General features: G+C 41.3%; 1 protein-coding gene across 2 annotated transcripts in view; it reads left to right on the top strand.

Annotated features, from left to right (window-relative positions):
• LOC102946154 (ubiquinol-cytochrome-c reductase complex assembly factor 1) overlaps positions 1-15,373 on the top strand; it is a 92,708-nt gene that overhangs the window by 40,085 nt on the left and 37,250 nt on the right. For both annotated transcript variants that reach the window (XM_037915896.2, XM_007053921.4), the window contains 2 exons: positions 453-510; positions 11,795-11,903. In XM_037915896.2, the coding sequence (XP_037771824.1) occupies positions 453-510; positions 11,795-11,903 (167 nt within the window). The remainder of the gene's footprint in view (positions 1-452; positions 511-11,794; positions 11,904-15,373) is intronic.

Genomic DNA, 15,373 nt, shown 5'->3' with positions numbered 1-15,373 from the left:
AGACAGTTTCTGAATTAGCAGGTGTGAGGTCTGAACGCAGATCAGATTAAGAGGTATGGTATGGATAGAGGTCTTCTCTGTGCTAAGAGAGCTAGACGTGGAAAGAGAGATGGGACTTCCTTATTATTATTTTGTTTTAACGTTTACAATCTGTAGCACCTAGAGGCCAGCCAGTCTAGGTGCTGTCCAAACATACAGTAAATGACAGTTCCTTCCCCAAAGAGTTTGCAGTCTAAAAGTTGAGGAAAAAACGGTTTTCGGAGCTCTCTGTGGAGTAAAACACAAATTTCTGGAAGTAGACTAGGCAGGATCTTCTGATATATGTTTAGTGTATGAAACAAGTTGAAGTACAAAAATATATTTAAAGTAAGAACATTTCTTTAAAATGTAAAAATCAATGGAAAACATCTTGCAATTTTTCTGTGTTTAGTTGTGTTTTGTTTTTCTTCTAGGGTGCCAAATGCCTGATACATTGAACTCTTGGTTTCTAGTAGCCCAGCTTCATGTCTGGTAAGTGAAAGTTATAATAATTTTTTTATTTTCATGATGCAGACTGAAGCAGTCCTGTCAGGTCAAAAAGCAGTTCCATGGTTATTGACAAGAAATATTCTATTTGTTTTGTTAGCTTGTGTGTTTTAGCAAATTTTTATTAAAGGTCAAACAGACCCAAAGAGAAACTAATATTTGTAGTATTCTCAAAAATCCTCAGTAGCAGAAAGAGCATTGCCATGAGCTTATCAAAAAGCCTCACTCAGGCTGGATGGAAAACTCTCATTTAGCTGTTTTAGGAAAAGTTTACATTTACGTAAAAGTGGTTTAAATTGTGAGAATTTGTGGTGATTTTAATTGCTGGCTGTCAGAAACCTTTAGCAAATTATAGCACTGACATTTACACTTGCACCTCTAAAATGGCCATGCAAGTTCAGTAAATGCCAGATTGGGTGCATGTAAAAATATTTAATGCCATAAGCAATATTTTTTTCTTCATTTGTGAAATAAGTAGCCAAAAAAAATCTAATTTTCATCTAACATAACACATTTGAAAAGGTCAGAGGGACGTAGCAGGGACACACAAGGGAATACAGTATTTTCCAGACTGCCAGTTCTCTTAGGAGCCTAATGTCTGAAGAATTAAGTTTACTACTGTAACCTATAGGAGCTATCCACAGGCCAAAAGGAATTTCTGGGAAGAAATAGTCACTTGGCCCAGCAACCCTGTCCCCCTCATTTTTCTGCATCTCTTATTTCTCTTTTTTCCCCCTTAATTTCCAGACTCTGAAATGTATTGAGAGTCTTTGCATCTTACTTCCTTGGCAGCTTATTCCACTCAAAAAACTCTTAACATAACATTTGAAACCTGAATTGGATATATATGAATATGCTGTGTGATTATTTAATGAAAGGCCCTATTGTATTGTATCTTTTTGGTCACAGAGTTGGGATTAGTGTGAGCACCTTAAATAATAATTTCCTGACTATTTGGGTTTAAATTTTCAACCTAAAACTATGTCTGTACTCTATTCCCTTGCTTTTTAAATATGTGTGAATCAGACTGAGAAACAACTTTGGTCTTAAAGAAACCCCAAAAATATTTAATGGAAATATTGAAATTGCCTCTGTTTGCCCTTCCCTTAATTTCCCTTCTGTTACCTCACTGAAAGATTCATTCCCCCTAACAACATAAGCAGAACCTCTTGCAATTATCTGTGTGGGTAGCCAAAGTGCTGGAAAGAGTGTATCTTCAAAGGTAAGGCTGCTACTGCTCCAAATAGCCTGTTATTACTTGCAGCTAACCATAGGCACACGTGGCCTCCCAGATCTTCACCCAGTCACGTGCTTCTCCTTTTCACTTCCAGTCCAGGTTCTGCTGTACCCTAAGATGTTTGAGGTTCTTTCTGAAGATATATTGGCAGTTTCTTATATCCTTCTATTTTAGAGGAAGGGGAGTTCATGGTGCTTTAATGTGTGTCTTGCATTGTCCATCAGCCTTCTTTAATATTTCTTTCCATTGCACTTTCATTAGATTTAGTTCCTTAAAACCTCTTTCCTTATATCTAATGGTCTTATTTTGCTGCACATTCTCCTCCTTGGTCCATTCCTATCCCCTAACTATATACAACTCTAAACAAAGTTTTTTTCTTTTTCAAGTACTTCAGGAAAATTATGTATGCTGCTTAGCAATGATTTGGCCAAACAATGCATATTTAGCTACTTTAATCTTTCCTCCTAATTAATTGCCTTCAGCCCTCTGGTAATTTTCGTTGCTGGTTTCAGATTTCTTTCCAGTCTTTTGACATCTTTCTGTTGTTGGAGTTCCCACAACTGAAGATAATATTCCAAGGAGGGTGACGAGCTATTTATGCTAAGGGACTATGTTGGCAGAAGCCAAAATGGGTATAAACTGGCCATTCAGTTCCTGGATAAATGTTTGATTATACCCAAAGCCTATGAGGGCCAGTGTCTTTTGACCCTCTTCATCTGAGATGGTGAGTTTCTTCAGGCTTTTACTTCAGGTCCTATTCTCTCCAGTACAGAACTGCCCAAAGTTATACTCCTTGTAGTGGCAGTCGCGGAATCAGTGCCCCTGTTGTCCACAGGAGTCATTAGGTCTGTCCCTTGTCTTCTGGCAGCTGTGTTACCTTCTTTCTGAATAGCAGCGAGCCCCTGCTCCTATGTAGGTTTGAGACAAGGGCACTTAAGGGTATATGTGATGGGTTGGATCACAGAAACCCCCTTGGGACTGCCACCTGATATGCCAAGACTACTTCTGCTCCTGCTTTCCTGCCCTTCCTGGTTTGAGCCAGACCCACTAGCCTGTTACAAACCCACACCCAGGTCTAAACCACGTTCCCTAACAGCTGTATGCTTAATTGAAAGCAGCTTGGGAAGTGTTCCTGTCTTTAACACTCAGATGCTCAACTCTCAATGGGGTCCAAACCCCAAATAAATCCATTTTACCCTGTATAAAGCTTATACAGGGTAAACTCATAAATTGTTCACCCTCTATAAAGCTGATAAAGAGATATGCACAGCTGTTTGCCCCCCCCCCCCAGGTATTAATACATACTCTCGGTTAATTAATAAGTAAAAAGTGGTTTTATTAAGTACAGAAAGTAGGATTTAAGTGGTTCCAAGTAGTAACAAACAGAACAAAGTGAATTACCAAGCAAAATAAAATAAAACATGCAAGTCTAAGCCTAGTACAGTAATAAAACTGAATACAGATAAAGTCTCACCCTCAGAGATGTTTCAATAAGTTTCTTTCACTGGACGCCTTCCTAGTCTGGGCAAAATCCTTTCCCTTGGTACAGTCCTTGTTCCAGCTCAGGTGGTAGCTAGGGGATTTCTCATGATGGCTGCCCGCTTTGTTCTATTCCACCCACTTGTATATCTTTTGCATAAGCCGGGAATCCTTTGTCCCTCTCTGGGTTCCCACCCCTCCTTCTCAATGGAAAAACACCAGGTTAAAGATGGATTCCAGTTCAGGTGACATGATCACATGTCACTGTAAGACTTCATTACCCACTTGCCAGCACACATGTATACATGAAGACTTACAAGTAAAACAGAGCCATCCACAGTCAATTGTCCTGGTTAATGGGAGCCATCAAGATTCCAAAGCACCATTAATGGCCCACACTTTGCATAATTACAATAGGCCCTCAGAGTTATATTTCATATTTCTAGTTTCAGATACAAGAATGATACATTCATACAGATAGGATGAACACATTCAGTAGATTATAAGCTTTGTAATGATACCTTTCAAGAGACCTTTTGCACGAAGCACATTTCAGTTACATTATATTCACACTCATTAGCGTATTTTTATAAAAGCATATAGAGTGCAACGTCACAGCATAAGCCTATTGTCACAGAGAAATCTAACCTATGGACCTGGAGGTGTGTTCCTGTCCCTCATGCTGCCGGTTGCTCGGATAACAGTCTGCATTTTCTATCACCACTTTTGGGTCCTTGGCTTATTTCCTTTTCTAGCATATCAGGAGTCATCATTCCCTTCGTAGAGGGCCCCTGAATGGCTTGAGTTACCAGATAGTCCTCCATGAGATATGTGGCCTCAGCTAGGGTTACTGGCCATTATCTGCAAACCCAGTCTAGACCAGCGGACGGAAGAATCTGTATGAACTGTTATAGGACTATGAGTTCAGCTACCTGGAGTCAATATAAAATCCCAGGCAAAAACTTCAGTGAGATAGATTTTAAGTTCTAAATACTATATCTATTAATTTAAAGCATTGTATTTATTAAAATAAAAACACAATATTCTTCCCTTTGAAAGTCAAGGAATTCAAAGTTAAAGTTATAAAACCAACATTTGTAAGTGAGAAAACCTTTGGCTTGGAAAGCTTGGGAATATTCAAATACAATTTAACAATAGCTTTAACTCTGCCACTTCACTCTTACTTATTTTCACCGTACTCATGGGAAAACTCCACAAGTTGTTACACAAACCGAAGTCTGTCTTGTTTTATATGGATTGCAATAGGATTTTTTGTTGTATGATGAAGTAATAGGCTAGAGGGTGGATCACATCTCAGGCTCATTGGATGTGTAAGGTGTTGATTGCTCTGACTGGTATAGTCAGGGTAGCATGGAAGAAGATGGTCTCTGGCCTGTGTCCGAAGCCCAGTATGGGAGGATGAAAGAAAGGGTACTCATCAACTGTTATTCTTTGAGAGTCTGCACTCGCCCTACCTGGCCACTTTCCACAGCCCTCCAGCACAGATGCACCAAAGTGAGAGCTGCACTGACAGTTGAGAAGTGAATGTCAATTGCACTGCGGAAGCTCGCAACGCCAGTTTGCAACTGTTTAGTTGGGAATCAATTTGGAGTCAGGAAATCCACTGTGGAGGCAGTTGTCATGCAAGTGTGCAGGGCAGTTAATCGCCTCCTGCAACATAGGACTGTGACTCTGGACAATGGGCAGTATATAGTGCATGGTTCTGCAGCAGTGGGATTCCCGAACTGGGGTGGGGAGATGGATGGCACACATATCCCTATTTTAACACCAAACTACCTTGGCACAGAAGACGTCAACAGAAAGGACTACTTTTCTATGGTAATGCAAGCACTGGTGGATCACCGTGGACATCAGTGTGGACTGGTCAGGAAAGGTGCATGGTGCACCCATCTTTAAGAACACAGAACTATTCAGAAAACTGCAAGAAGGGACTTTCTTTCCCAACTGGCGGATTACCACTGGGAGTGTTGCAATGCCAGTAGTGGTTGCAGGAGACCCAGCCTTCTCGTTGTTCCCATAGCTCATGAAGCCATTACACTGGCCACCTTGACAGCACCAAGGAGCGCTTCAGCTATCAGTTCAGTAGGTGCAGAATGACAATTGAATGTGCCTTTGGTTGTTTGAAGGGTTGCTGGCATTGTTTACTAACAAGATTGGACCGCTGAGGGGAAAAAAATCTACATATAGCTGTCTGCTGTGTCCTGCATAATATCTGTGATACAAAGGGGGAAAAGTTTCTGCCAGGTGGAAGTGGAGTGTCTGTCTGCTGGTTTTGAACAGCCAAATACCAGGGCTATAAGAAGAGCTCGACCATTGAAAGACCATTTTAATAGTGAGCAGTGTGTGTTGCTGTCGTGTGCTCTACCTCGCCTTGCTCTTTGCAGCGTGGTATGAATCTTGTAGTGATTGCTGTGTACATCAGAATATAATGTTGTCAGCGTTCCTATTAATGTTGTCTGTGAATGATGCTATGGGTTCTATGACAAAATGAAGTAACAGTAAATTGGTGGGTGTCAGACCTGCTCAGCACCAGACAGCATATGTTGTGAAGTATAAAGATGAATTTTGTTCCAAAAAAATAGAATCTTATTCTGTAACATGAACCAGGTAATTAAAAAAACATTTAAAACTTAATAAATTAAAGGAATAGAACTTATGAAAGGGAAAGAACACCCTGTTTCAGGTACAAAACTTCAAAAATTTGTGGGCCTTTAAAGGGGAGGAGGTCTTCCTGTCTGACCCCTCAGCAGCAGAGTTCAAAATGGTGACCAGAGCAGTCAGTGCTGGGCATTGTTGGAGAGCTCCTGAAGGCCAATAAAAGTAGATCTCAGTAACACAGTGTCTACATTATCACTGCATTGACCTAACTACATCGACTGTGGCTCTACGCCTCTCAGGAAGATGGTGTTAGTATGTCAGGATAGCGGGGCACTTACTTTGGCGGGAGTCAAATGTAAGTGAAGACACATCTACAGCTAGGTTGATGTAAGCTGTGCCTTGCATCGACCTAGCCATGTAGTGTAGACCAGGCCTTGATGTGTTTGTCAAATAAGTCCTTAAACTGATGCTTTGGTGGTCATATGTGAAATGACTGTTACTTAATTTGAAACTATTAGTTTAACTGCTGATTAATGGTGTGAAATTTAATTTGTATCTGTCGAGGTTCCTTCCCACTCTGAACTCTAGAGTACAGATGTCGGGACCTGCATGAAAGACCCCCAAACTTATTCTTACCAGCTTAGGTTAAACGCTGCCACCACAAAGTGTTACACAAAGAACAGGGGAAGTGCCCACTTGGAAACGTCTTTCCCCCAAATATCCCCCCAAGCACTACACCCCCTTTCCTGGGGAAGGCTTGATAAAAATCCTCACCAATTTGCATAGGTGAACACAGACCCAAACCCTTGGATCTTAAGAACAATGAAAAAGCATTCAGGTTCTTAAAAGAAGAATTTTAATTAAAGAAAAAGTAAAAGAATCACCTCTGTAAAATCAGGATGGTAAATACCTTACAGGGTAATCAGATTCAAAACAAAAACATAGAGAATCCATCTAGCAAAACCTTAGGTTACAAAAAGACACAAAAACAGGACTATCCATTCCATTCAGCACAACTATTTTCTCAGCCAGTTAAACAAAACAGAATCTAACGCGTATCTAACTAGATTGCTTACTAACTCTTTACAGGAGTTCTGACCTGCATTCCTGCTCCGGTCCCGGCAAAAGCATCACACAAACAGAGAGAACCCTTTGTTCCCCCCCCTCCAGCTTTGAAAGTATCTTGTCTCCTCATTGGTCATTTTGGTCAGGTGCCAGCGAGGTTACCTTAGCTTCTTAACCCTTTACAGGTTAAAGGGTTTTTCCTCTGGCCAGGAGGGATTTAAAGGTGTTTACCCTTCCATTTATATTTATGACAGTATCATATAGTTTAGTGGTGATTAGTGAGGTATAAAATCAAAGTTATTGTCTTTTAATAAGATTAAAGAGTGGCTAACTGTATTTCACTCGCTGGGAAATGCAATTTTAAATGTATTTTTGTGTTAAATTGCATGGTTGTTCTAATCCAGTTTATTATTTGGCTGTAATAAAAGTTATGCAGTACAATTATTTCTTCATTGTATTCATTTAATTTTTTTTTTGTCAGGCAGTATGATTTTGCCTAGTTTCCTCACTACTAACTTCAGGATATTGCATTGGAAACAATCTGTTGGATCATTGCATTTTATTAGCAACTTTGGGCCAAATTCTGCTCTTGGATCCACCTGTAGGATACTTACTGATTTTAAAAAGGGTGCCCCTGCTTGTGCATATGAAGACAGAATTTGTCCCTTAGATTTGATTTCAATGTACGTACAGCATAAAGGATCCAATCTGACTCTAACTGGTTAAAAACGCAAGTATTTTAACTGACTGTGGGTACTATCTGCTTTTTCCACCACCAGTGCAGAACAGTGATTGTTTTAGGTAACCAGATAAAAACACAGTATTTATAAGATATTTTAAGCTTCAAAATATCATAGTTTTAAAGTAATGATGCAAACAACTTTTTAAAACCAGTAATCTGAGTGTGGAACAGTTTCACCTTAGTGGTGTGACAAAGATGAGTCAGTAGTTGAATGGACTACAGAATGTGTTCCGTAGTGAAAAAGTAAAACATTTCATACCGTGTTAATCTAGGTATAAAGTTTATAGTCTAAGAAAATCTGTGTCTTTTAAACCTCAGATGGCAGGTGTAGTAACAAACTACCAAATTTTCAAATAAACTGCAGAATTCCATGACCTCACTCTTGGTGCTGCTGAACTGCTCTATGACAGAACTATGCATCCAGACACACAGCGTCCATTCAGGCTTAAAGAGCAACAAGGTTTACTCTGAAAACTACTCCATTCTTGCATTACTAGTGATGGATTGTAATTATTGGTCTGTTGCGCTCCTGCCTTCTACCATGACACCACTGAGGGACACTGCAGCTTGGATGGGAAGCAACATTTGTACTGAGGGAATCTCTTGCCAGGGCTCCTTGCTTTCTTCTTTGGCTTGACTACCCAGGCTGTAACGTATAAAACCACTTTTCTTATCCAGAGTTGGGCTCCCAAACATGGTCTTTCGTTATCTGTCTTAGTAGGTGTGGGGAAAGCAATGGGATTCCAGGATTATTACTGATCATAGTGTTTGTATGGGCAGGACTTTGCAATCAAAATACACAGGACAGACTAATGATGGGTAAAAGGGTGCATTATCCTCATTTTACACATGGAGGTGATGCACAGAGGGAGTTTAAGCCAAAGGTCATACAGAAAGTTTGTGCCAGGACTGGGAATTGGATCTATATCTCCCAAGTCCCAGCCCAGTTCTTTAACTGCGGGATTATCCTTCCTCTCTGAATGGGTATGATGCACTCTGTGTCACTCTCTATAACCCTCCCTATTCACCACCACCTGCCAGGGCTGAAGGAAGGATGGTACTGTCAGGCTATGGAGGGATCATCGGCCCATCCTCACAACCACTCTGGAAGTCACCACATGAGCCTTGGGAACACCACGCAGCTCCAGAGCATTTTCCAAAAAGAAAACCTGGCACGTTTTTAGGGAATTTCCCAATCCCTCTATCTTCCCTAAGCCTCTCTCACTGTGCCGCATCCTCACCCCCTCTTTTACCCTTTCCTCTCTCCAGGTCTTTCTAGCCATCTCTATTGCACTCCCTCCCCACTTATCGCTCTACTTTATACTCACTCTCATTCTGTCTTCCTTCAGCCCTTCTACCCTTCATCTCTCACTTTGCCCCTATCTCTGTCCTCCCCTTCCCCTTTGGCACTGCTCCCCGTGTCCCTCCATCCTTCCCATATCACTCTTCCCCCATTTGTCTTTCTTCCCTCTGCTCCTCCTATGACCCTCGCTTCTCCTCCCCCTCTTGCTCTAAATCAAGGGGCTAATCAAATGCCCTGAACCACGCTGAGGGTCTAATGGGGCTAATGAACCCTCCACTGTCAGCGCTGGTAGCTACTGCCAGACATTAGAATGAAGTTTTACGTTTGCTGTGAAGTGCCCTGGGCTACTCAGCACTTCCCATGAGCTGGAGCACCCAGTACCCTCCAGTCAGAAAGCGCAAGCACAAGAAGTACAAAACCGTGCAAGAAAGAGAAAAGAGGGCAGGAGGCCAGAGGCAGAAGGTGTTCCAGAGAGCTGCCTTGACCTTCCCATCCCTATCCCAAGTGCTCCATAACCAGCTCCAGCCAATCAACTCTCACCATTTCCAGATGTCCTCCATCAAAAAATTAGGTCCATGAGATGTTTTTCATCTCTAATTTCTAAGTTTGAAACAAACACTTGTGTGCAGTTTGGAAAATGTGGCTCTATTCTGAAAAGTGTCTTGGTGCAAATGGCTTCATGGGGCTCTAGTTTTATTGTCCGTCAGTAACTCGCCTCCAGAGTAATTTTTGCTCCATTTACAAGAAAATAGTTTTTTCTAATGGTCAGGACCCTGTCTGGAATCTAAGATATAAACTGATTTCTTTCCTTTTTGCACATCATCCCCAATAATAAAGATTCTGCAGCTAATTTATTTTTCTACTGAGGCAGCATCCACAATGTGGTAAGCACTCTCAATGTGCATAGGTTGACACAGGTCTTGTGTACACTAGAGAAACACACAGATCTAAGCACCATTTTAATCTCCTAATCCATGTACTTTGCACTCACACATGAAAGTGCTCCAAGTGGTTTACAAGCACACTGCGAACCAAGCAGAGTAGAATGTTTTTTTGGGGCTAAATACCAGTTTAGCCTGAGCTGTTTTAGTGCCAATTTTGATGCAGAGAAGCTGAAACAGTTCAACCCTGTTCTCCTACTAATGTCCCACAGTGCACTTGGAGCCTTGCAAAATCTCCCAGAATGCACTGGTCTGGAGAGTGGGTCATTGCAGCTGAAACAGTTTAGGGACGTGCTAGGGTTTGTCTGCATGAACACTTAGTTCATGGCAAGCTGAGCTGTAAATCTGCCACGCGCTGAGTTTCCGTGGGTATGTGTGGACTCTGCTAGTGTGAACTAAAAGTTTCCTAGTACACTTTAATCTACTCCCATTTCAAAGCAAGGTAGATCAAAGCTTTTTGTGCACTGTAGCAGGGTCCATGTAGACATTTAGTGCACAGCAGATTACTGTGGGGTAGATTTACACCCCACATTGCCACAAAATAAGTGGCAATGTGGGGTGTACAGAAGTCCTTAGGCTATGTCTATACTACATACTACCTTGATTATCACTACAAAAGGTATCGTCACCTCCTCCCCCCCCGGCTCTCCTGCTGGTAATAGCTCACCGTACCTGATCACTTTCGTTACAGTGTGTATGGTAACACCCATTGTTTCATGTTCTCTATGTATATAAATATCCCCACTGTATTTTCCACTGAATGCATCCGATGAAGTGAGCTGTAGCTCACGAAAGCTTATGCTCAAATAAATTTGTTAGTCTCTAAGGTGCCACAAGTCCTCCTTTTCTTTTTGCGGATACAGACTAACACGGCTGCTACTCTGAAAACTACATACTATGAGTCTCAGCTTGCATAGACGTACCCATACTAGCTCTCATGTGAGCTAATATGCTAAAAATAGTAGTATGGCTGTGGTAGCATGGACAATGGAAGCGGTGGTAGCAGGAGCTAGCCATCCTGAGTACATACCCTCCTGAACCCCATGGGTATGTACTTGGGGCAGCCAGTCCATTCCACTGCTTCCCATGCTTCCACAGCTTCCCTATTTGTAGTGTTCTAGTTCAGATGAGAGCTAGCATGAGTATGTCTGCACAAGCTGGGAATCACACCGCTAGCTCATAGTATAGACACAGCCTTAGTGTGGACATGGGTCAGACCTGCAGCGATTCTTAAACTGATACAGCATGGCTAATGAGGACATAGAGGCAGTTCAGTACAGTCAGTTTAATTACAACAGGTTCAGTTCCCTGAAGTAGAGAAATGAGCTTGGACAGACTCCAGTGCTGCCTTCTGTAGACGGTGTGGCTCTGCAAGGCTTACAGGAATAAAAAACAATACAAACATATTGTCACCAAGGCTTTATCTACATTTGGGACATTTTCCCCAAAATTCAATCTGGTTTTAAAACTGATTGGAACTGCAGTGGCTCCAGCAGGCAGAGGCATTTTTATAACCTGCTTTCTGAGGGCTTCACTAATTTGAAGAATGATTCCACCTACAGTAGCCTCGTCTGTGCTGCAGCTCCAGCCATTTTTGAAACAGTTTTAATATTCAGGTAGATTTCCCCACTGTAGACTAGTCTGAAATCCAGCAGATCAGACTTTAAATACACAGAAGGCAAGTTTTGTGAAAGTAAAAATGTGCCATTTTTATTGAGGAACTTTTCTAACCAGAGCAGAATATTATTTATACTTATAGCACTTTCCATGCTGTAGTGAGATTTGTAAGGAATTTAAAATAAAAATAGGGTTTTTTACTCTTTTAAGGTCTGAAGAAGCCGTTGGAAATCAAACCAACTTCTCTGGTGCTTGTTCTCTTGCAGGATGTGTCTGGTACGAATGAAACAGGAGGGTCGAGCTGGGAAATACATGTGTCGCTATATAGTTCATTCTATGTGGGAAGACGTTGAACAGCGTGGTAAGGTGATGGGGGTAAGTCATCTTTGTCTAGTGCTGACTTTCTTGTTTATTTTGATGACCCAAACCATGTAATGTTTTGTGACCTGGCGCATATTAGAACAGTGGCTGTGGGATTAAGGTGGTGCAAGACTTGGTCTGACTGGTTTCAGCTGGGATTTCAGTATTCCATGTACCCAGGACAGTGGATGGGAACAGGGAGGGAGGACAGAGTTTCTACGTAACGCTTTAACTAACCACAAGTACAATCTACAGTTTGGATTCTCTGCATATCTGGTCCTGATCTAAAAAAGGGAGCTTATAAAGGAATAAACTTATAAAGGAACTTCAAGGGCAGTTCAGTCACAAGTTAAGGGCTTAATGCAGGAAGCACTGAGTGAGGTTCTTTGGCCTGTACTATGCAGAAGGTCACCCAAGGTAATCACAATGGTCCCTTCTGGCCTTAAAGTCTTCGAATCAGAGTGTGCCACTCCATACCAGCATTGGCATGGGGCCTCAGAGATCACAATGCATGGGGCAGCAGCACTAGGAGATGACCTTCACAAACCTTGAAGTATAGTGACCTCTGCAGGGCTGATGGAAATGAATGTCCTTGTCTTCACAGGACTCCAGTACTTCTGCAGGCAATGCCTATTGTGACTTGTATTGGGAAAAGAGGGAACTGCTGTTATGCTATTGCTGGAAAAAAAGGGGATTGTTTAGGATTAAAGTAAACAGAACAAATAGAAAACCTAGAAGGGTTAATATACCAGTGCCCCAGTTACTAAAGAAACAAGAAGCCAAGGCCGGGTCAGCTAGAGAGCTGGGTCAAGTAACATTCAAAAGAGGGAATATTAACCATAGGTCAGAAGTAATCTTGTCTCCTTTCTCCCACGCTCCCTTTTGTTTCTAAATTGCACTAATTGTACTGTGAGTTCTTTGGGCAGCCCTCTCTTCTGTATGTGCAATGGGTCCACAACACTTGCAGGTACTGCTAATGAGAATGGTTTTCTCAGTGTGCAAGGGAGTGTCTCTCTATTAGGTGTACAGTCTTCTCTTTTCATTGCTCAGAGAGTCCTGGGAAGAGTTGATTCTGGGAGATTTCAGTTGCTCCCTCAGTGACAACTATTCTTTTTTTTTTTTTTTTAGTTGCCTGAAACTTTGAGAACTCTGCTGTCCAGGTGCTTTACCCAGTTAGTTACAGAAAGTGCACACAAGGCAGCCCCCTGTTGGATCTAGTCTTTGGAATAGATCTGAATTAGGAGTTTCTATGTCTCCTGTAAATCAGGCTATCCCCATTGCCTGCAAAGCTCCCCTTGAAGACTTAAAAAGAATCTTCAGAAATCAGTCTTGTCTAATCAGGGACCGCACACACTAAAATGTATTCAGCGTGGTTGTGTGGTTACTGTATGATGTCAGTACCAACCAGAGTTAAAGTTGTATGTGTGACTTAACTGTATGTTTCCATACCTCAGCATGTTTAGATTTCTTTTAACCTTAATTCTGAATTTCCTAGGTTTATATCGCTTGATTTGGGATAATGACAGCATCCCTATTATGTATTTGCCTCTAAGTTACTTTAGATGTGTTCTCAGCTGTAACTCCATTTTACCATAGCTTTTGTCTGGGAATGCCAAATATTTAAAGACAAAGCTTGTATGTATCTACAGGCTTGATCCCACAGACTGCTCCTTTAAGAACATAAGAAGGGCCATCCTGGGTCAGACCAAAGGTCCATCTAGCCCAGTATCTTGTCTTCCGACACTGGCCAATGCCAGGTGCCCCAGAGGGAATGAACAGAACAGATAATCATCAAGTGATCCATCCCCTGTTGCCCATTCCCAGCTTCTGGCAAACAGAGGCTAGGGACACTATCCCTGTTCATCCTGGCTAATAGCCATTGATGGACCTATCCTCCATGAACTTATCTAGTTCTTTTTAGAACTCTGTTATAGTTTTGGCCTTCACAACATCCTCTGGCAAGGAGTTCCACAGGTTGACTGCGTTTTGTGAAAAAATGCTTCCTTTTGTTTGTTTTAAATCTGCTGCCTATTAATTTCGTTTGGTGACCCCTATTTCTTGTGTTATGAGAAGGAGTAAATAATAGTTCCTTTTTTACTTTCTCCACACCAGTCATGATTTTATAGACCTCTATCATATCCCCCCCTTAGTTTTCTCTTTTCCAAGCTGAAAAGTCCCAGTCTTATTAATCTCTCCTCATATTGCAGCCGTTCCATACCCTTAATCATTTTTGTTGCCCTTTTCTGAACCTTTTCCAATTCCAATAAAACTTGTTTGAGATGGGGCGACCATATCTGCATGCAGTATTCAACATGTGTGGGCGTACCATGGATTTATATAGAGGCAATATGATATTTTCTGTCTTATTATCTATCCCTTTTTTAGTGATTCCCAACATTCTCTTAGTTTTTTTGACTACCTTTGCACATTGACTAGATGTTTTCAGAGAACTATCCACAATGACCCCAAGATCTCTTTCTTGAGTGGTAACAGCTAATTTAGACCCTATCATTTTATATGTATAGTTGAGATTATGTTTTCCAATGTGCATTACTTTGCAGTCATCAACATTGAATTTCATCTGCCATTTTGTTGCCCAGTCACTCACTTTTGAGAGATCCTTTTGTAGCTCTTCGCAGTCTGCTTTGGACTTAACTGTACTGAGTAGTTTTGTATCATCTGCAATTTTGCCACATCACTGTTTACCCCTTTTCCCAGATCATTTATGAATATGTTGAATAGGACTGGTCCCAGTACAGACCCCTGGGGGACACCACTGTTTACCTCTCTCCATTCTGAAAATTGACCATTTATTCCTACCTTTTGTTTCCTATCTTTTAACCAGTTACTGATCCATGAGAGGACCTTCCCTTTGTCCCACAACAGCTTACTTTGCTTAAGAGCCTTTGGTGAGGGACCTTGTCAAAGGCTTTCAGAAAATCTAAGTACACCATATCCACTGGATCCCTCTTGTCCACATGCTTGTTTACCCCCCTCAAAGAATTCTAGTAGATTGATGAGGCATGATTTCCCTTTACAAAAATCATGTTGACTCTTTTCCAACAAATTATGTTAATCTGTGTTCCTGACAATTTTGTTCTTTAGCAGGCTCCTGCTTCTGATGTACTTAACGTTTTTTTGCTATTACTTTTTGAGTCATTGGCTAGCTGTTCTTCAAATTCTTTTCTGGCCTTCCTAATTATATTTTTACACTTCATATTTGTCAGAGTTTATGCTCCTTTCTACCTTCCTCACTAGGATTTAACTTCCACTTTCTAAAGGATGCCTTTTTGCCTCTCTCTGCTTCTTTTACTTTGTTGTTTAGCCACAGTGGCACTTTTTTGGTTCTTTTACTGTGTGTTTTAATTTGGGGTATACATTTAAGTTGAGCCTCTATTATGGTGTCTTTTAAAAGTTTCCATTCAGCTTGCAGGGATTTCACTTTTTGCGCTGTACCTTTTAATTTCAGTTAATATTGTTTGTTG

The sequence above is a fragment of the Chelonia mydas genome, chromosome 13 (genome assembly GCF_015237465.2).
Source record: "Chelonia mydas isolate rCheMyd1 chromosome 13, rCheMyd1.pri.v2, whole genome shotgun sequence".
Lineage (NCBI taxonomy): Eukaryota > Metazoa > Chordata > Testudines > Cheloniidae > Chelonia > Chelonia mydas.
This window is presented reverse-complemented; position numbering and strand designations above follow the sequence as displayed.